The sequence below is a fragment of the Helianthus annuus genome, chromosome 1 (genome assembly GCF_002127325.2).
Source record: "Helianthus annuus cultivar XRQ/B chromosome 1, HanXRQr2.0-SUNRISE, whole genome shotgun sequence".
In the NCBI taxonomy this organism is placed as follows: domain Eukaryota; kingdom Viridiplantae; phylum Streptophyta; class Magnoliopsida; order Asterales; family Asteraceae; genus Helianthus; species Helianthus annuus.
Window position 1 is genome coordinate 29,331,808 of NC_035433.2, and position 23,358 is coordinate 29,355,165.

The following is a 23,358-nucleotide window of genomic DNA, read 5'->3' on the forward strand; positions in this document are numbered from 1 at the left end:
ACGTCCTGCAGCATCGGGATATTGTTTCCAATGAGAAGTATGTCATCTACATACAGGATTAGAAAAGTAATAGAACTCCCACTTGCCTTCTTGTAAACACACGGCTCGTCTTCATTTTTGATAAAACCAAATTGTTTGATTTTCTGATCAAAACGAAGATTCCAGGTTCGAGATGCTTGTTTCAATCCATAAATGGATTTATTCAACTTGCAAACTTTCTTAGGATTCTTAGGATCTACAAAACCTTCAGGCTGCTCCATATAGACATCTTCTGTAAGGTGTCCATTTAGGAACGCGGTTTTGACATCCATTTGCCATATCTCATAGTCATAATACGCGGCTATGGCAAGTAGAATCCTAATAGACTTAAGCATGGCTACTGGCGAGAAGGTTTCCTCATAATCAACTCCTTGAGTCTGAGTAAATCCTTTAGCAACCAACCGAGCCTTATAGGTTTGCACGTTTCCATCCATGTCTGTTTTCAACTTGAAAACCCATTTACTTCCTACAGTCCGACATTCGGGAGGAAGTTCAACCAAATCCCAGACTTGGTTGTCATACATGGATTGCATCTCAACGCCCATGGCTTCGAGCCATTTTTCAGATTCGTTACCTGAAATCGCAGCTTTGTAGGTTGAGGGCTCTTCTTGATCTATTATCAAGACGTACCTATCAGGTGAATACCGATTAGGTTCATGACGATCCCTCGTACTTCTGCGGACGCCTAGTGTTACATCAGATTCCTGAATCCTCTCAGGTTCAGGTTCAACAATATTTTGTTGAGAGGCAGATTCGACTATTGGTTGATTAATTTGTGGTTCTCGAATTTCCTCAAGATCCACAAGATTATCTCCAATTCCTCGCGCCATAAGCTCATCCTCTAGGAATGTTCCTCGACGCTTAGTGAAAACTCTATTTTCAGCAAGATTATAGAAATAATAACCAACCGGATATGCATATCCAATGAAAACAACCTTTTCACCGCGAGGATCAAGTTTGTCCGAAGACTCACTGGTAACATAAGCGTTACATCCCCATATGCGAAGGTAAGAGACTTTAGGTGGTTTACCATGCCACATCTCATATGGTGTCGTTTCTACCTTTTTAGTAGGAGCAATATTCACAAGACGTGTAGCAGTTTCAAGAGCATAACTCCAAAAGGAGTGTGGTAAGTTTGTACGACACATCATTGATCGAACCATATCTAATAAGGTTCGATTTCTCCTCTCAGACACACCATTAAGTTGTGGTGTTCCAGCTGGAGTTAGTTGGGATATAATCCCACACTTCTTGAGATGTTCATCAAACTCTTGATTAATGTATTCACCACCTCGATCGGATCGAAGTGCCTTAATCGTTTTCCCTAGTTGATTTTGTACTTCATTTTGGAATTCTTTGAACTTTTCAAAGGTTTCATGTTTAAACTTCATAAGATAAACATATCCATATCTACTATAATCATCAGTAAATGTAACGAAGTATCTTTCCCCATTCCTTGACATAGTTCTGAATGGACCACACACATCAGTATGTATGAGTCCTAACAGGTCTTTGGCCCTTTCACTAGTTCCGGTAAAAGGGGCCTTAGTCATCTTGCCACTTAGACAACATTCGCATAAATCATAAGTCTCTTGACCCGTGGATTCTAGAATCCCTGCGGTCTGGAGCTTCCTCATGCGATTGATGTTAATATGGCCAAGACGACAATGCCAACGATATGTTTGATTAAAGCTAGTTTTAACACGTTTAGAGGAAAGAGAGCATACAATATTATTTGATCTATTGTTAGAAGTATCTATTTCATAGACACCATTGTGAGGCTTAGCCTCAAAATAGAACACACCATTTAAAAATGCAGAAATGCTACCATTAACAATATCAAAAGCATAATTAAAACCTTGTTCTCTTAAAGCAGAAACAGAAATAATATTCTTAGTCAAACTAGGAACATAAAAAACATTGTCTAAAGTAATAAACAATCCAGAAGGTAATTCAAGAATAAATTCTCCAACTGCCTTCACAGCAACATTCTGCCCGTTCCCAACGTGCAGCTCTAAGTCACCCTGTTTCAGCTTCCTAATCCTTTTTAGTCCCTGCAAATCATTACAAATGTGAAAACCACATCCAGTGTCAAACACCCAAGATTTGCTCGAAAAGGAAAATAGATCAATAACATGTATACCTGAGGATTCTCCAATCTGCAGCTTCTTAAGCTTCAACTCAGCCAGGTACTTGGGACAATTCCTCTTCCAATGCCCGATCTCATCACAGTGAAAACACTTGGCATCTTTATGAGGCTTTGCCTTCGGAGTGGCAACCTTTTTGCCTTTGCCCTTGTCTTGCTTACTCGCCTTGCCTTTTCCCTTGGATTGCTTCTTCTTGGTAATTCTTCCTTCCCTGATCGCCAGCACTGGATTGCCCTTAGTTGGGATGTTTGTCTCAGCAGTTTTTAGCATCTGATGCAACTCTGGGATCGTTCTTTCCCACCCATTCATGTTATAGTTCATTACGAACTGATGATATGAATTGGGTAGCGAGTTAAGGATCACATCCGTAGCTAACTCATTACTAAGGGGTGCGTTCAGACGCTCCAGTTGATCAACGAAAGACTTCATTTTCAGTACATGAGCACTGACCGAAGTACCTTCCTGCATGCGACATGTAATGAGAGATCTCATCACCTCAAAACGCTCATGACGAGCTTGCTGCTGAAACATGTTTTTCAGCTGCTCACTCATCTCATATGCTCCCAAGTTTTCCAGATTCTTCTGAAGTTCTGGAATCATCATAGCAAGCATAAGACATGTCACATCTTGGGAATCATCAACATGTTTTTCCCATGTCCTACGGGCTGCACCCGTATTAGCAGCAGGTGCTTCGGGAATTGGTCCTTCAAGGACATAAGCCTTTTTCTCCGCCCTGAGAACAATTTTCAGGTTGCGGTACCAATCCATGAAGTTAGAATTATCAAGTTTAGCATTTTCAAGGATGGACTTAAGCGAGAATTTGGTGTTATCAGAATTGTTTGTAGACATCTGTAGAATTTTGAAGAAAATTTTATTAGTAATTTTCATGCATTAACCTAATTCAATTTTGACCCAAGATATACAAAATTTTAGGAATTAGGATGAGATCCCATCTCCCCATAACTCAGTGAATGGACTTAGCACTCTTCACTGGCATAGATTGAAGGGTAGGTGACGATCACCAATTGTGTCAGCTACACAATTCTCGGTTTGGGGTCGCATGACAAGTGTTGTCAAGCATTGGTACGTTAACCCCAACTACGCCCACTTTCACTACCGTAGAAGACGAATGCAGGGTAAACACTAACATTCGCTCTCGTGTCGCAAAAGTGATATTTGTCCTCAAATAAGAACCGTAGCCCGGCCCATGTAAGCATGGAAATCGCGGAACTACCCCTAACCAAAACCGTAGGCCTGGATGCAGGGTAAACACTAGCACCAGGGGTTCGGATAGATCAGTTCGGGTGTTCTTAATTTAGGGTGGCGTAGAATATCGATTTTAATTTGGGTTATATTTTAAAATTACCAGTTCGGGTCGTTTTAAAATACTTGTACGGCCTATGGCATGAACATAGGCTATACAATTCTTTTGTAAAAATCAATTTTACGTTTTAATTTGTGACGACTTGAAACACCTTTCAATCACTCGACCGATTAATTTTAAATACCCTATTTAATCTAAGTTGGTCGTGTCGCAAATTTATTTTAATTAATAACTTTTATTAATTACGGTTTTCAAATTAACTTTTAATTTTTGTAAAACCAATTTTGATTTTTGTATTTTAAAATAAACTGTTTATTTTAATTACCTATCCAATACTTAATAAACCTTTTATTAAAATTGTCGTTTTAATGATCGTGTATTAGTTATTAATTTTATGGCGTAATAAAAATCTCATGGCAAAACGCAAAATAAATAAATAAATATGCAATTCCGGGTTCATAATATGTTCGGTTCGTTCGAGCCCAAGAACGTGAACCGAGCCCATTAAGTGTAGCACAAACCCTTTTGTGCTCCCACTTAATCTTAGATCCAATCCAAAAAAAAACTTTAATATAAAGAAAAATTAAATTTCCTTTAGATATTGTAACGAAAAGACTTAACAAAATTTTAACTTTATTTTTAAAATAAAGTCTTTAGTTACGTTTTTTTTTAATATTTTAGTTTGGTATATATTAAAAATAATTATTTTAATATATTCGTTTTTCTTTAAACTAATTTAACGCGTGTAGCTCCAAAAACTAATTTAGTACACGTGTTATGAAAAACGATTCTAGACCCGGATTTGCATACTACGATCATTAAGCTAAACGAAATAGGTTAAGGCCAAATATTTTGTCAAAGAGTACTTTGACAAGTGTTCATGTTTGGCCTTAATAAAACTTGCCTATAACTATTATACGTGACAGGATCCTATGCCAAATCTACTCGATTTTAAGCATGCAATCCTATAATTATTTTATAGATCTACAAACACATGTATAAAATAACCTACTTTGATTTGTAAGGTGGCTCTGATACCACTGTTGGAATTTCGTGTAACTTTTAGAAAATAATTTTTGTCAATTTGTCAAACAAACTGAACGCAGCGGAAAACATGTACACGAGGTTCGGTTCTAAACCGTTTCCACCAGTGATCTCTTTACAATCAAAATAGGTTATAATAAAATTAAAGAATCGTGACATCCAAGAAAGACACCTTGGTTCAACGAACGATCTCGCTAGATGATCGTTGACCACGAAATCATATTTGTTCGTTTGAAACAATTTCAAACGAAACCTTTAAACTAAGAAAAATAAAGTTCAAAAACTTTACTAACCCTTTTGCGTAATCAAAGAAACAAAACTTGCTTCTACTCCTCACCAGAATCTTGAATCTCCAGTTTATAGGTATGAGAGGAAACAAGTTTTTCACCCTTTTCTTCTTGTTTGTCGTCTATATAAAAGCCATCAGAAGACAACATCCAAAGCAATATATTTATTAATGTGAGAGTTGTTATTCAAGAATAATTAGTAATCCACTTATATCACTTTCGTACCCCCTTCATATTCATAGCTATCAAGCATTTGATAGATAATCTAGAGATTTTTTGAAAGTCTTTTATTTAAAGATATATAAGGATTAGGAATTGTAATCTAATTACAACTCCTCTATAATTATCTCATAATTAAAACAATTATCTCTCTTTTTAATTATATATATAATTTAATATTATAATTAACAAATTAGTTATAATATTAAATCCGGTTCTCCGTAATTATTCCAAATAATTACCCGTTTCGTTTATTACGCTTATTATTTCGTGATCCGGTGATTAACGATTAAAACACCATTAAATGTTCGTTGCCCAAAGTGTAACTCTTTGGGTCGTACCTTGACGGCAACGTTGAATCTTAATCGACAATTGAACATTATATCCAACAGTTAGGGGGTTGGACCATAGCCGAAAACAGGAACCATCCGGGACCCAAAGGAGAAAAAAAAACGAATTAGAATAAAATGACATTTTGGGCCAAAGCTTAGAGACTAAAATGACAATTTATTCTTTTATAATTTTAAAAACATTTCTGGAGCTTTCAAATTTGATACAATTCCAAAAAATGAGCTTTCATCCATGGCCACTACCATTCCACCAAATTTAACGTCGACTGTAATGTTATTTCTTGGTGGTGGTGGATGAGCACGACGCCGGAAAAAGAAAAACGATGAAGACTAACGGTGGATTGAGGTAATTTATTAGTTTTTTTAATAAAAAGAAGTGGTGGGTTTGATGATTTTGGTAAATAATTTCTAAATCACCTGTCAAAGTAAATATTTGTTCAAAGAACACCTGCTCTAAAACACCCAAAACTTAATAGTTACAAACTGTCTGGGATATACGTTTCATTACGTAACAAATATATTTTAGTTTTTTGATTCACTAATATTTTATACTTTTTTGGAGATAAAGGCATGATAATGTGTTTGGTTAATGATCATAGAATGCATGTTCTTGATTGGCTCAATGTCAACGCTTTTGCGCTATTAATTAAATTCTTTTTATTGGAATATTTACACCCTAGCTGGCATTCCAATGGATTTGATATTGATACATGCAGTTACTCGTTTATATGACTGTGTACAAGATTAAATGAATGCTTGTAGATTCGTTGTTTTCATACGTAGTTGTTGTCTTAATTATAACATGAACTGTTTGGTCCTCCAAATGTAAATATGATTGATTTTTTTCTCCAGAGTTTATCTGAATTGCTGAAAGAAACATTCCACTTTTTTAATGTCGATCATGTGCAAATCATACCTGTTACGAACATGGAGTTACACCCCATGAAGTTAAAAAAAAAAAAAAAAAACGATTAAAATACGAAGGGTTGACGACATCTATGACATATTCATTGAACAGGGACTATCTAATCAACTATAAATTAAACCTTGATCGCGTTACATTCCAATATCCAAAAATCAAGTTTATCTTTTGCAAGGCTATTCATCTTCAAAATGGCCACTTACAAAAACTCATTTGGATATTTTGTGCTTCCAGTTATGGTTCTAGCATTCTTAACTCTCCAAGCAGAAGGCCAAGGCTTAAAAGTTGGGTTCTATGAGAAATCATGCCCACATGCTGAAAAGATCGTAACTACGGTCATCAATGAAGTTATGGCAGTCGCCCCGTCACTTTCTGGCCCATTGTTGAGAATGCATTTCCACGACTGCTACATTCGGGTTTGTAACATGTTATATTATCATATAATTCAAGTTCACTTCTTAGATTATTTCATCATCTAACGTGAATGTGTTTTATGATTTATGAACGTTTCATTTGTAGGGTTGTGATGGTTCAGTTTTATTGGACTCTCCAACAAATCAATCCGAGAAATTTGCACCCCCGAATCTCAGCCTGAGAGGGTTTAATATCGTTGATAGAGTGAAGTTGGCGTTAGAAAATGCCTGTCCAGGTGTAGTTTCTTGTGCTGACATCGTAGCCCTTGTTGCCAGAGACGTTACTGTGGCGGTAGATTTATCCCCCATTCAAATCTAATGCTAAAATTAGCTTCATGTGTATAGCATGATAATGCCGACATTTTGGATACAATGTTCATTTTTCTTGTGATAATAATGATTCATCATCTTCTTATACGACGAACCTCTTTTGTTAACAGACCAAGGGACCATTTTGGGAGGTCGAAACTGGCCGAAGAGACGGAAATGTGTCTTTAATCAGTGATCCCATAAATCCAGCAACAGGATTACCGCCATTTTTTGCAAGTATTAATCTTTTGAAACAATCATTTGCACTGAGGGGACTAAACACAAAAGATCTTGTGGTTCTCTCTGGTACGTTAATGAGTGTTTTTATTTTCCAGGAACCTTTCTTACAAATTCATATCTTCAGCAAAGTTAGTATCAAAGTGATTAGTTTCCAGATTGTTCGTAACTAAAATGCGTAATCTTGATCATTTTTAGGAGGGCATACCATAGGGATGTCTCATTGCTCGTCATTCGATAGCCGTCTCTACAACTTCACTGGGATAGGCGATACTGACCCCTCAATGGACCCAAACTACATTGCAAGATTAAAGTTGAAATGCAAACAAGGAGACCAAACCACTTTAGCTGAGTTAGACCCTGGGAGCTCACTACTACAGAAATAGGCATTTGCGACGGCCAAATCCGTAGCAAATCCATAGCAAACACCCTTTTTGCTACGAATTTGCTACGGATTTGGTTCGTAGCTACAAGTCCCGTCGCGAATTTATTTGCTACGAACTTTAGCTACGGAAATTATGTTTGCGATGAATTTAGCTACAAAAAATGTCGTCGGTATTTTAGCCACGAATTTGCTACGAACAAGGTTGCTACGAAATTTCGCTATGGTTTTTTAGCTACGGATGTTTTTAGCTACGGAAACTTTAGCTACGGTTGTTTTTAGCTACGGATACTTGTAGCTACGCAACATTTTAGCTATGGTTATTTTTTAGCTACAGAACTTTGCTACCATTTTTTGCTACAGATTATTAGCTACAGAGTCTTTTTGCTATGGATTTTAGCTACGGTTTTTTAGTTACGAAACTTTGCTACCATTTTTATATTAAAATATATCCAAATTCACATAAAGATTTACAATCACAAATAAAACCTGAGTTTCTACAATTTGATAAAAATTATAAGATATATACAACGCAATAAAATATCATAAAATTCTACAATTATTGGAATACAACTTCTATATCTAAATGAAGAAAACAACACTACTTCATGCCATCAAGAACACAACTTCTTATGAATGCAACATAGAATATAATGTTTATAAACAGCACCGCTTTTTCTTGATCTTCATCATTTCAAGAACCTTCATTGCCATCTTTTCTAATCAAATGCTTCAAAGCACATGCATTTTAGAGATTCGAACCTGAGCAAAGACATAATTTAAATTTATTAGTGTAATATAGGGGAATAACATTTGGTGTTCAAAAAAATGCTTCGAAGCAAATTATATGTCCAAGCATATACACCTTTGGCTCACAATAACTAATTTGTTTAGTTGTGAGCCTGCGAAGCATTAAGAACCATCCAAAATCTCAAAACCATCTTGTACAAATGGTTGAGAACAAAAACACGAGAGTATAAAAAATATATATTTAAATGGGATTCGTACTTAAATAATGCAATGTGCACCTGGGACTTAAAAAACACATATTAGTGGTAATGATGATTAATTATGAAGAGAGATTATAAAAATGAAATGATCGCATACCCCGTGACGCCGTAGTATGAATGAGAATTTAGTTTGGGGATGAATTAAGAAAATAAGTGTATTTTGGAAGAAAGAAACTTGAAAGATCGAGCTCGGGCTCGTTAAGGCTCGACTCGTTCGAGCTTTTAACCGAGTCGATCACGAGTAGCTCTCGAGCCTCTGGGCTTGTTTACACCCTTAACTACAATAATAAATACTCTGTGAGTTAATTGACTATGTGCCTACACAACACTGATGCATTCTTCTTTATGGCCACCTCTGAATAACTATAGAGAGTGACTTTTTTACCCCTATGACAAACGAAACACAGAAACAAACACTACAGAAAAAAAAAGTTCAAATCTTTTAACTGTGTATTTGCAATTTATAACCAGAAACCTAGAAGGAATACATTAAATCGTTTAAATTTTCAACGCTAAAATTACACACAACCAAATTGATACATAAATGTTAATCCATCATCTTCCTGTCAAATGCAAATTAACAAATAAAACAAATTCAATTTAAAACCTAACAACATATTTTGAAATGAGCTCAAAAAAACCAATTTCTCCAATTCTATTGCCGTCATCAAAATTCCGTCAAAGAACAGTCTCTCATTCTCCCTTTATGTATGAAAACCTTTCTTACTCTCCAAGTGTATCCCTAAAAATTACCAACCTAACACAAATGACCGACACAAATTTCGGATTCGAGTAAAAGGATTGATGATACCTGATGAAACAGCAGTGGCGGTGAAGACGTTGTCCGATTGAGGTTGGCTGGAATGAGATGTTGGTCGCCGGACGGAACTAGAAGGTTGGCCGGCGGCTGGAACAAGAACGTCGGCGAGTTTAAGGGTGCGACCGTGGGCTGGAATGTGTGTTTTTTAGGATTGAGGGGGTATACAAGTAGTACAGGAAGTCAAAATTAAATTATACCAATTTAACAAATCTATCGAATTATACTTAGATCTGTGATTTAAAAAAATAGGAAATAAAATTGTTAAATAAACGTCTTTAAGAATCTATGCAAAATTATATGAGTAATTTATTAATATTACATACATATCTAAGTATTTATACATATTACGTATGTATATAATATTAATAAATTAATGAATTGTGGGAGTCGGTAGGAGTCGGTTCAAGTTTTTACCCAAATACCCAACTACCCGATTTCAACAAGGACAGGAACCGAGTTTTAGACGTGGGTTTTTTTCGGGTAGTGTACGTAGGTGAGGTCGGGTATCGGTTTGGGTCGGTTCTTGCTCGGGTCGGGTCGGGTTTTGATTTTTCTCACCCCTAGAAGAAATAGATCGAAAGAAATTGGAAGTGTACCTGAGTCACAAGAAATTAGACCTTGGAAATTAAAATTGAAGGTCGTGATTCCGGTGGAGTGGGCGGCGATGGTCGTGAACGGTGGTAGAGTAACTGGTTGCATATGAGAAAACCCTATTTTGGGGTTTAAGCTTTATTTACATCCAACTTTCTACAATTTTGCTACCAAGTTTATTTAACTTTTTTATTTAATTTTCAAACATTTCTTTTTGCTACTGATTTTGCGACGTTATTTTTTTATATTTTTTTCCTCAGATTTGCTACGGATGTTGCTACAACTTTTTTCTACGCTTGGTTTTAATTTTTTTTTTTTTTGATAAATTTTGCTACGAATTTTGCTAGGCTTTTTATTTAATTATTTTTTAGATACTTATATTCTCAACTTTGCTACAGATTTTGCTACTGGTTTTATTTAATTGATTTTTAGTTAATTTATAAGTATGTATTTTCTTGGTTTTGCTACGGATTTTGCTATGTTAGTTTTTAAGAATTTTTCTATATTTTGCTACCAATTTCTCTGCAGACTCAATTTACTTACCGATTTTGCTACCATTCTTATTAAACCTCAGTTAGTTAGTTTTTAATATTTATTTTTATGATTTAGCTATGGACTTTGCTACCAATTTTACTAAGTTTTTTTATTAAATTTATTTTCACAATTTTGCTATCGATTTTGCTAGAAATTTTATTTTACTTTTTTTAGTTTATTTCTTAATACTTATTTTCATGGTTTTGCTACCGGTTTTGCTACAATATATGATTTATATTAATTTCATCAATTAATTTGCTACGGATTTGCTATGAGTTTTGCTACAAAATTCATTTGCGACGGAAGTTCGTAGCTAATCCGTAGCTAATTCGTAGCAAAATGTGCTCGTAGCTAATCCGTAGCAAACTCGTAGCAAAATTTGCCACCATTTTTTTCTGTAGCAAAATTTCATAGCAAATGCCTCTTTTTGTAGTAGTGGCTTCAAGACATTTGATGACTCTTACTACAGACTAGTGACTAAGAGGAGAGGACTTCTACAATCAGATGCAGCCTTGCTTAACGACCCTGAGACTAGAGCGTACTTGGTTCAATCTACTAGCCATGGTTCCACTTTCTTCACGGATTTTGGTGTGTCTATGGTTAAAATGGGTCGTATTGGGGTTCTTACTGGCTCTCAGGGTGAAGTCAGGAAAGTGTGTTCCAAAAGGAACTAAAATCTGTTCATCCAGAAAGTAAAATAAAACCAAGAGCAATCACGGTTCATCAGCGCTTGATCACGTGGTTTAACCTTGATAATTCAGTTTAACCTGCTATATCTTTCAAGTTCAATCTATGTATGAGTGTTCCACATCCGTTTTCCTAGTTATAAATGTACTCAAACTAGTATACATCCATGTACAACTTTCTTTATTTAATTCTTGTTATTAATGTGTTCTATTCATTTGGGAAAGATTTTTTTTTTTTTTTTTTTTTTGCTTTTGAATATATTACTTCTTTGTTTAATCCATATTTATCATCACTAAAATTGAAACATATCTTGGATAAGTTGTAGCATATACCCTACAAAACACACGAATATAACAGGATGTGGTTATGCATTTTCCGAGAGGAAGCAATAGGTGTTGTAGATCAGGTCGCACACCCAATGCCTCCTTATAGACACACCCAATTCCTCCTAATGGGCAGACCCAATGCCTTCTTCTCCTATAAACAATAGTTATATGTTCCGCGGGGAGGAGGGGGGGGGTTAAGAGGGTTTACAACGTCAAGAGGATCATCTAGCTTGGTTGTTTTCTTTGTTTCCCGTTAATTTCAACCATGAACCTTGTTATCTTTTAAGCATTTATGTTGTTCTTGAGCTCACGATAAGCTACACAATTTGTATCACTTTAATTTTGATGAAGCTTAGTTAAAGCATTTACGTTGTTTTTGAGCTAACCAAAAACTACACAATTTGTATCACTTTAATTTTGATGAAGTTAAGTTAAAATTTGATGATATTATAGAATACGGGGATTGATTATGTTAACGTGTTATTCAACTTTAGGGAGATTATGGGTTTTTCGTTTATCAGTCCAAATGATTATTGGATAAGATATCCGTGATGGGAAACTAATCCGTATTTATAAACATTAACATGAATGTATCCCTTGGGTTTACTTGCATGATTTTAGGTGGTTAGTTGTGTTGGGTTCCTACACGACTAATTAAAACAAAAATAGGAAGCGAAAACATGTGTGTACGAGTAGATTTAGGGGTTGTTTGGTAGCCTCTTAATGACCATTCAGATGCTAGCTCTTAATGGTTTAAAACCTCTGAATGAATAAAAGGTAACCTCAAGTCTGAATACTTAAGAGGTAACTTCTGAATAGTAAATCATCACATGTCACATTCTTCTTACTTCTCATTGGTAAATTCTTAATGGTTCCATTAAGAGGTAGCCTCTTAATAAACATTCAGAGGCTACCAAACCGCCCCTTAAACAAGGGTAAATTACACTTTTCGTCATTTATGTTTTTACCGAATTATAGTGAATAGCCTTTAAGTTCAATAATTACAGTCGTACACACATATAAACATCTTCAAAAAGATGTCCATTAAGTGAAGCCAAATTTTGCTCAATGCTAAAGTGAAGCAAGAGTTCATGTAGAAATTATATACATTCCTAATACCTCAATTTTTGGTCAAAGCGAAGCCAGAGTTAGTCAATTACTTTTGGTATTATAGTAAGCCATATCTTCAATATAGTAATTTTTGTCTTCCTTACTTGAGTACATTAATTAGCTTACTTCGACTCTTCTATTTGTATCCATCTATCAACCACTCTAATTGAAAACCAAGATGAGTTTTTCTTTATGAAGGATTTTATAAAATTTGCTCTAATTTGGGTTTTAATTATCCCCCAATACATGACATTCCTATTGTTTTGCTTTAAAAGAAACTGTTTCTATAAAATCTGGGATAATGTCTCTTTTTGTAATAAGAACTCTTTTATTAATACTTATCAAGGTAACTACTCCAGATTTTGAAATTCCTAAGATTAATTTCTTTTCTTTGAAAGAATCAAAAGGACTTCTAAGACGCATACAGTCATTCTAAATTCTAACTATAAGGTTAAATGGCATCCATGAATACATCATAATGTACAAGACCATGACCAATAAAATTAAGGGCTTATAAATGGAAATCAACACAATTTTTTCCAGTGCGTTACATGATCACTTTTCCACTAATACGATAAGTTGCCTTAAGAATCAACTATAACACTCAGAAGTATCAAAGGAAAATGAGTGTTTTGATCGCAACATACTTACAAGGAAAAATAATACCTAAAACTGTAAAACAAGATGTTCTTCACCTTACTACCACTAAACCTAAAGAGATTATAGTTCTAAGATTCCGAGATAGAATACAAGTACTACTTCGAGCTCTAAGTTTCCTCAAATGAGAGTCTCATTGCAAAATTATGACATTAGACTAAGCACAAACAATGAGACTATCCATAATTTTAAGGAACATTTAGCTAAAAGAGGTAGTCACATATTAATAACATATAAGTCCCCTAGTGAAGATATATTCCAATTAACACATGATGAGTTGTTTCCTTACAAGAAATCAACAAAAACGATTAACATGAGAGTTACTGGAAAAATTTAATTTAAGGCTCTAAGAACTATAATAAATTGTTTTGTAATTGTGCTTCGTGAAACCTTACATATTCTTGTGACTACTCGGAATTTAGTATCAATGATAAAGCTACATTATGACATTTGTGTGGTTTGTATGAACAAAACAAAATCACTGTTACCTTAAACTGTTATATTATTTGTTATCATTATCTGGATAGAAAACTTTATAAGATAGAACAAGAGATACTATACATTTTCACAACTTTTATTATCATCGTTTTAGTCAAAAATCAGTTTAAGGATAATGCAACCAAATTTTGTTTGTGAGATAGAGTGCTTATGTGTTTGAACAACAATGTAAACGATTGTAAAGTGTAAATGAAAATGAACACCAAGATTTATACGAGGAAAAAACCCTTGATCTTTAGAAGATCTCCGACACAAAAAACCTTGGGTGATGGAAAGTACCGATCACCAAGTATATTGAACAAAACTATGAACAATTTGGTACAAATTTGGATGACAATGAGCTCGATAAAATGAGATTCTAGTGTGAGTGTTGAGAGCAATTTTGATGTTGCTAGAGTGTGCGAGTATTGTATTGTGTTCTAATTGAGCTTATTATTCCTTTTAAAATTGGAAATAACCATACAACTAAGTATACGAAAAATGTGAAAGTATCCTATGTTCGTCCATAATGGCTACACTTCAATATGTTCGTCCAAAACGGCTACACTTCAATATGCACGTGCTCATTTGGAGCATATTCACCGATATTCCAGCATAGACCAAGTCCACTTCGTCAAGTACCTGCGAATACACATTAAAAATATAGAGAACAATTGTTAGTTAACATAAGTAATAATAAGGATCCTTGATCCTCAGATTTCCTGCACCATCTGCTAAGGATAAGTGATCCAGGCTAAATCTTAGGATACATGATCCAGACTATTAAAAATCAATGACCTAACAATCATAAAAATGAAAATTTAACAAGGGAAGATAAGACATGAATTTCATCCATTAAGACAAAATTCATGAGAAATCATGACCAGGTTAATGAAGGATGAATTTTATCAAATCTCATTTTTAGTAACTTACAAGCATGTATTAAACGCTGTAATATTTAATTACCAAAGGGAATAAATAAGGTTCCATCATAAATTATAACTTACTAGGGCTTATCCCAAGTGGAATATTCAAAAATAATTCATATATCATATCAAATAATATCTACTTGTATCTAATCTGTCTCCTATAGGTCAAGGTCTTAAAGAAATCAATTCATATATACTATGATTTGTAACACCCCAACCGCGTAATACAACAAACCGCGACGTATGGCTTCCTGAGAAACTCTAATGTATATAGATGAAAAAAACCACTGCACAACTTCTTTGTTTTAATATTATATATAATTGTTTTTGGGTCAAAATGACACATGGACGCTATACATAAAATGATCCACTAGACTGAAAACCGTGGTAGGCAATTGAAGGAGATGAGAACTCCAAATTTTTTCATGCTCTGGTCAACAATAGAAAAACGGCAAACACGATTCACGGCCTTAACATTAACGGAGAGTAGTGTACGAAGCCTTCTGTTATAAAAAAACAAGTTCTCTCGTTTTTCCGTGAAAGGTTCAAAGAAGCTTATTCCAACAGGCCTGGGGTTTTTTTTCAACAAGATCAAGAAGATTTCGGAAGCGGACGGTAACTTGTTGATAGAAGCATTTTCAGATCAAGAAATTAAAGAAGGCGTTTTTTATTGCAGGAACGACAAGTCTTTGGGTCCGGACGGAATGAACTTTAATTTCATTAAGCACTTCTGGGAGTTATTTAAAAACGACTTTGGATGAATCTTTGCTCGGTTTCATGAGTTCGGAAATATCAACTTAGGTAGTGGGGCTTCTTTTGTTGCGCTTGTTCCCAAGGTAAGCGACCCTGTGGCTCTTAACAACTTCAGGCCCATCAGTCTTGTGGGAGTCATGAGTAAAGTGCCACTACAACAAAAATGGCTTTTTAGGACCTTTTCTGTGGGACGCTTGTAAAAGAGGGTTCAAAAAATTTATTTAATAGAACTAATTAACTTTTGGGGTCCTTTTTTTAATATACTCTACTAAACCGGTGTCCTAAAAACTATTTAATAGGATGGATGCTTTTTTGGGGTCCTATTATCATATAATTTAATAGGACACTTAAAATGTAGATCCTAATAAAGTACTTTATAAGACATTTAATTGTTAGTGTCCCATTATGTGGTACTATATTAGGACACTTGATCATCTGGGGTCCTGTTATAACATAACTTAATAGGACACATTGTAGTTAAGTCATAAATATTCAGCGTTATAGGACCCTTTCTAGTCGAAGTCATATTAAAACTTAACTTAATAGGACACTTGACACTTGGGTCTTATAATTTTAAACTTTATAGGATGCTTAATCATTGTGGTGTTATTATCGTACACTGTAATAGGACACTTGATATTTGAGTCAAAAAAACATTGGTTTTATAGGACACTTCTTCGCTAGAGTTTTATTATAATATAACTTAGAAAGACATTTGACACTTGGGTCTTATAAATTTAACCTTTATAGGACGCTTAATCTTTGTGGTGTTATTATAATACACTGTAATAGGACACCTGATATTTGAGTCATAAAACATCAGTTTTATAGGACACTTATTCGTTAGAGTTCTATTATAACATAACTTAATAGGAAACTTGACACTAGGGTCTTATAACTTTAACATTTATAGGATGCTTAATCATTATGGTGTTATTATAATACACCGTAATAGGACACTTGATATTTGAGTCGTAAAACATAAGTTTATAGGACGTTTATTCGCTAGAGTTTTATAATAACACTAGATTATTGACCCTCTTAATCATGACCGGTGAGTGGTGGTAGTGAGTGGTGGTGGTGGCCGGTGAGTGGTGGTGGTGGTGGCCGGTGAGTGGTGGTGGTGAGTGGTGGTGGTGGTGGTGGTGAGTAGTGGTGGTCACTACAAAAAAAAAGTCATTTAGTGGCACACACTTTTAGTGACATTTAGCTTTTGTGCCACCAATTAGAGTTTTTAATGGCACTTTACGTATGCCACAGTTGCTTGACACACAGTTTTAGTGGTATTTACCTTTTATGCCAATAATATGGGGTTTTTAGTGGCACTTTACGTAAGCCATATTTGCTTGACGCACGCTTTCAATGACATTTATCTTTTATTCACTAATACAAGGTTAATGACATTTTACGTATCTCATATTTTGCTTAACACACACTTGTAGTGTCATTTATGTTTTATACCGCTAATATGAAATTATTAATTGCACCTTATATAATATGTATGTCATTGAAACTTTCAAAGGCATCTTCTGCAATTCTCTATTTCCCTCCTTGAAACCCTTTAAAAAATACCAAACTAAAATTTTTCAACCCTCTATACTTTCTTTCTTTCCATGTGGCACTCTTTTTTTTTCACACGTCCCGAAAGAACATAAAATATAAAATATTTGTTATTTTAAAAAGAGTTTACATTGTTTAAATTAATTATAAGGTAAAATGTGAATATGTGGTTGTTTATATACTATTAATCACTTGTCTATATACTTTTGTCAGTTTAATGACCCTAAAAAGAAAAATATAATGCTGAAATATACGGGAAAACAAATTATTAATATAACCAAAATTTAATTTAAAAAATTAGTTAAATAAATAAAAAAAGAAAATTTGATTAATATTTAATTAAATAAATAGAAATGTTTGAAGGGGAATGTTGGTACATTCAAACCCCTGACTGCTTTTCCACTCAAATCCCCCCCCCCCCCCCTAAATAATTTGTATTACTGCTCGCTCCTTTCACTCTAAATTTGTATCTTCTCGAAAAACCGATTCTTGTATACCCTTATGGTATCCGGCACCCACTTGTACCATTCATATTCTTAACTCTAAATCGGTATGTAAAAATAGTTTTATGCCACTAATTTATGTTTTTATTGATGGTTTGTGTATGCATTGATTTTTTTAAATGTATTTATTATTTATCAATGTATTTTAAATAATTAAAACTAATTGTTATTTTAATTCCCAACCATTGAAAAAATATTTTTTCCCAAAATTGTAACACCCCGAAAATATAAAACTTTATATTTAAAATTATAAAGTATAAAGTAAACAAAAACAAACTAACTAGGAATAAATAACCGAGTTAGTCATAATTGTAGTTGTTACAAAGGAACTTGGATAAAAACCCTTAGGGTAACTCAAGTAAAGATAAGGGACCAAAGTGGAACATGTGCTAATTAGTTTTAATAAAAAAAAAATTAATTAACACACTAAAACACACACTTGGTGTGTTTTGGTCGCGCATAAACACAGAGCCAGGAGAGGCTCCCCAAGCTCAAACCCTAGTTATCAAGAATTGACTAAATTGAAGGCCAAATTCCGTTCCAAATCGCAATCCAAGCATAGAATAATGATCTCCTCTGAAAGAGGATCATAAGGTATGTAATTTCCATGGAAAACCTTCATCTAAATTTCTGAGCGAATTCATGAAATTCAGAATTTATGTTGCATTTTAGTTGTTTGGAATGAAATAGTGTCTAGGGATGAACCCTAGTCAACTACTTATTGAAATTTCGCCTATTTCTTGTGAAATTCATAATCAGCATTGAAGGTGATAAGTGGGTTTTGTAGAATTATGTTGAACACTAGGATTGTCTTTGTTAACTTAGTGTATTTAAGCTCTATGAAGCAAATCCAGATTTGTTGATATGAAAATTTTTCATGAACATGTGAAATGATATTTATATCTTGGTTAAATAGTTAGTCAAGAACTTGATTTTTGAATTGTATGAAATCATGCTCATTAGGTGTTTGATATAATGCCTAAGAGAAGATAAATGTAGAGAATTTGGACTAAAAACGCATATTTGATTAGTGTGGTAAATTATGCGTTATATATTATAAGAGAGTTCTAAACACCTATGGTTGAACTCTATAGGCAAGGAAATCGGAACGTCAAGCGGACAAGCTAATGGCGATACGCGTTTGAAGGGGGCGCTTGGAAGGTTCGTAACCACGGTTTCGTTACGTTATGTTTGTTATGTATTTTTACTAGTAGACTAAACTTTAGAATAGTGTATGAATTTGGATGTCTAGTCGAAGTGACGAAAAACACTAGATGAGTAAATGGGTTAAATGTTGGTTAGAACAAGTTTGGTATGTTGTAAAATGGTGGTTCCCATTAAACAACCAAACGGGTCAAACACTGGTTGAATTTGTAAGTGTTGAAGTGACTAAAACGTCTCTCATTATGATTGAGTAATAAAAACGTAATCCAAGGAATGGATGTGATACGCTAAGATTGACAAGCCCGGGGATGGGTAATTATGGTTAGATACCAATGTTGATGAATTATGCAAGTACGTAACTTTAGTCTCGTTAAATTATGCATATTTGTTTAAGTTTAAAGAATAGATAGAATTGAAGTTTGAAGGATACGTTTGATGCATTCTAAAGTGGCGTAGTTCACTTGAACATCAAATGGGTCAAAATAAGGAATTGTGAAGGGGGTTGACATGTTAATAAAGTGATGGTTTCACTAGACAGTCGAACGGGTTGAATAATGGTATAAATTGTAGCTTTGGTGTCTAACTACTTAGCAAAAGTGACATCAAGCACAAGGGTAATAAGCCATGGAATTGGTAAGTAAATGCGAGTGGTGTTAAGCCCCAGACGTTGGGTGAAAAACGCCTTAAAGCTGCTAGTATACGGTAGCAAAGTTGGGTAATATAGTGGGTCGAATATCCATATAGAGCTTTTAGTGACTGGATTCGTAAACCAAATTATGGGGAAAATAATTATGGTAGACACGTCGGTAATTCAAATACGGTCGTGTAGGAAAAAGAATCACTAAAAACGGACTTACGAATCACAAGTTATGGCAATTTTAAGTTAGAATGGAAATCATGTGGAACTGGGAATGCACAGCACCAGCAGCAACGCAGAGTCTGTGAAAAACAGGGTGTCGCGCGACGCCAAGACCCGACGCGTCACGCGACGCCTCATGAACCGAATTTTTTTTATTTTTTTGAATGTTTGACCTTTGGAACTTGATTATACTCATTGTAGCTTCAATAAAACTAATGTTTGTTGTGGTTTTTAACCTTAGGTGATGTTGGATTTAACCGGGAGATAATCGAGCTAGCTTTTGAAGAACCGAACACTACCTACAAGCTTCCGCTTTAGTTTTACTCTTAATGGACTATGTTTTGGGAATGTAAACAATTAGCAATTAGCTTTCGAATGTTTTAACCTAGTACTAAGTTAACTAAACTCTTGCTACTTATGAATTTCTTGTAAGGAATCTATGTTATTTAAGTATGTTTTTACTTAAGATGTTTTGAATTATTATTATATTCAAGTAAAATAAACGGGTGTTACAAGTTGGTAATCAGAGCTTAAGGTTGTCAACAAAGTGTTCGGTTCAAGCTTGATCAATCGTCCGGTAAGAATTAATTTATTGTTTTAGTAGATTTTATCTTATGTAAGAAATGAGATGTGATTAATGTGCATGGGAAAAATGTGTTAACTCACTCAAACCCGGAAAGTGCACCAAAAGTGAACGGTTAAAGCAAGTATTGAACTTGGCTAAACCAAAGCGAAAGATGCAAATGATACAAAATGAAATGTTTAACAATTAATATAAACATTCAGATTCAAGATGACTGATGAAGGCAACGATAATGATACTGTGCCGAAGGTCACCGAACAGATGAAAGAAATGTCCGGTGTAACCGAGAGCGAATTAGCATCTCAATTAACTGAAGAGATGGAAGCTAAAATTTCTGAGGAAGTCGGAAAGGCAATAGAAGCCAGACTACCGCAGTACGCCGAGAGACTACAAACCACAATTTTGCTAGCAGTAGAGGATATGATAACTGAATTAAAAGATAGTCTCTCACAAGAAAAAGATGATGGGAGTGAGTCGGATATGGACCCAAGACCCGTAAAGAAATTAAAGCCTGATACCGCGAAAGAGAAGACAAGGTCTTCCCACACGATAGCCGCGGAGGCTAAAGCTGAATCTGATGTTGTTCCAGGTATACTTATTACAAATTTAATTTCACTATAAATTTTATTCAATACTAGTGTGAACAATAGTTGCATAAGGGCATACATGAGTAGTGAAACGGGCGAATTATGTGAAAGAAATGTATATGCATAAGAAAATAAACAATGGTAAGCATGTGAAACCAAGACAAAAGTAATCACGGTCAATATAGTCGTGGGAAGGAGTGCGCGTACACTCGAACCCGGGAACTTAATAAAGTGAATAACTGACGTATTGGGAAGGAGTGTAATAACACCCGAACCCGGAAATTTGCAATAAAAATAGACGACAAGGACAAGGTTATGGACTTGGCCAAACCAAATAAAATATGCAGAAACTTTGTTATATAAATAAACGATCTGGATAAATTTCATACAATGATATGGAATAATAAAATGAAACGAATTGATTTTGTTATAGTTACAATAGGATTAAGGTTAAAGATGAGAAATTACGACTTGGACCAAACATTTCCTCGAGAAAGAAACCAAACGGATGATACGTGTTATTCGCTACTATGAATAACAAAGTATCAGTAAATGCACATTTGGAAAATTGGGTATGGGTAACCATCCAAATAACACATTATTAATCAAACCTTTATGAGGAAGGATGATCACAGCGATGGGTGTGATTATATAAAAGATTAGTAAAATAAACGTTATGAAAGTATTAGAAAGAGGATGGGTAAACCCCAAAAGTCGAATAACAATAGCAGCAGTTTTACCAAATAAGACTTGAGAAATGGGCCTCCGGGACATTAGCAAAAGAAATAGACCTAAGGGTCGCTAACAAAAGAAAGGCGTTGTTCGGATCAAATAAGTAAAGTGTGTGATAATAAAGGTAAATGGAAGCCGGATAACGGGAGCGTATTACATTAAGGTAATGAGCCCAAGGGAAGGGATAAGAATCAAGGTAATTAAAATTATAAACTAACAAACAAGAATGTTAAGGCACAAGGATAAAGCTTGACTATTATAAGTAATAAAGCTCATCAGAACAAATCAAACAAAATAAATGGAAGAATTAAGGAATTGGTGAAATAAAGGCGACGGGTTACGCTAATATCACTGAATAAATCAAAACGAAATCTCAATGCATGTCGGAATCATGACTCTAATAATGACTTCGGTAAAATAACCGATAGATGGGTAGGACTACGAATATATGCGTAAACCAAGAGACGGTGACGCATATTAAAAGTCAAAAGACTCGGACTAAGAGCTATGACTAAAAGACAATGAAATTTCGCAAAACATAAATTTCGATAGTTATATTCAACTATTGCAATGCCGGACAGGCAGAATAAAGTATAATACCTAATATTTCAAGTAAGCGCAAAACGAATAATGGAAGTGCGAAATATTACTGAATCTGTGTGATAGGTCGTAAAAGAGTATGGAAAGGAAAATGTAAACCAATAAAATCGGAGTGTTAAAAACATTAAGATAAAGAGCCAGGGTAACGGGTTGAAAGGAATAGGGGCGTAAATCAAATAACGGTATGAGTGAAATAAATCGACACGAAAGTGACATAAGAAGCCATAGAGTCGGAAGGATGATCCGAAAGAAAGCGGGCGTAGCCTTGGACTACGGTCAAATCAATAAAAAAAAAAAGCTTCACAAGTAAAGATGATCTATGGGATCGTCATAACCTTTGGAATTATAAACAAAGTAAATATTTAAAGGACTAAATAAATCTAGCGTCAACAATAGAAAGAAAAGAACCAAAAAGGGATGAAAACCTAAAGAAATAACCTACGAGGCTAAGCAAAAGAACCTTCGGGTCACTCGGGATATAGTAAGAGGACTGGATACGACTCCCCGCGTAATATAATAGCGGATAAGAATAAATTCTTGACGTCAATTCCCGGATATGGGTAATTGACTTAAGTTAAAAGAGATAAACGTCAAACAGAAATTCAGTTTTAGTAAGGAACAACGTTTAACGAAAATGATTGTTATGAGACAAATTAAAAAAAAAAGCAGTTAATAATAAAAGACATAAGTCTTAACACCGATGGGTGTAAGACGGTACATTAGAAAGAAGATATTGATAACAAAAAGATTATCTAAACTTAAACACGACGTGATACGATCACGGTTAAGAAAAGTGATACAGAATATAGTCATGTTGTAGCATGAGTTATGGGATTGAAGATCGTAAACTTACCTAAGTTCGATTATGGCAAAGAGGGATAGACCCGAAATATATGGGGCATGAAGTGATGGTGACTAATCAGTCTAGCCGATGGGTCCGTATGGAGTCAAATTAGTGTTGGGATTTATACAAAACCCTTGTCAATATAGAGTTAGTATAAAGTAAACATGTGGGCAAACTCATACTATTGAGTGACCAATTGATGATTGGGACAAATAGACAATAAGATTAAAAAAAAAAAAAAAAAACAAGACACAAGTTAAAGTCCATGAGGACTTACATGTGGAAAATGCATGTGTTGAGGTAAATGATAACTTTTGACTAAAAGAAATAAGGTCTGAAAAACAAAACTAAGTTAGTTC

The 23,358-nt window shown here is 34.6% G+C and overlaps 1 protein-coding gene and 2 long non-coding RNA genes across 3 annotated transcripts; 2 read left to right on the forward strand and 1 right to left on the reverse strand.

The window, feature by feature from the left end:
- Positions 1-6,514: 6,514 nt before the first annotated feature.
- On the forward strand, positions 6,515-8,033 carry LOC110944044 (peroxidase 27). Its single transcript, XM_022185769.2, has 4 exons — positions 6,515-6,748; positions 6,852-7,037; positions 7,186-7,360; positions 7,490-8,033. Exons 1-4 carry the CDS (start codon positions 6,524-6,526, stop codon positions 7,675-7,677), a joined length of 774 nt encoding a protein of 257 aa, XP_022041461.2. The 5' UTR covers positions 6,515-6,523; the 3' UTR covers positions 7,678-8,033.
- Positions 8,034-8,130: 97 nt separating this feature from the next.
- On the reverse strand, positions 8,131-9,715 carry LOC110944055. Its single transcript, XR_002594963.2, has 2 exons — positions 9,495-9,715; positions 8,131-8,435 (listed from the first exon to the last, which is right to left on the reverse strand). It is a non-coding gene; the product is annotated as an uncharacterized LOC110944055 (long non-coding RNA).
- An 8,371-nt stretch (positions 9,716-18,086) lies between these two features.
- LOC110935260 lies at positions 18,087-20,007 on the forward strand. The gene is made up of 3 exons (XR_002588995.1): positions 18,087-18,224; positions 18,725-18,791; positions 19,895-20,007. It is a non-coding gene; the product is annotated as an uncharacterized LOC110935260 (long non-coding RNA).
- The last annotated feature ends 3,351 nt before the right edge of the window (positions 20,008-23,358 follow it).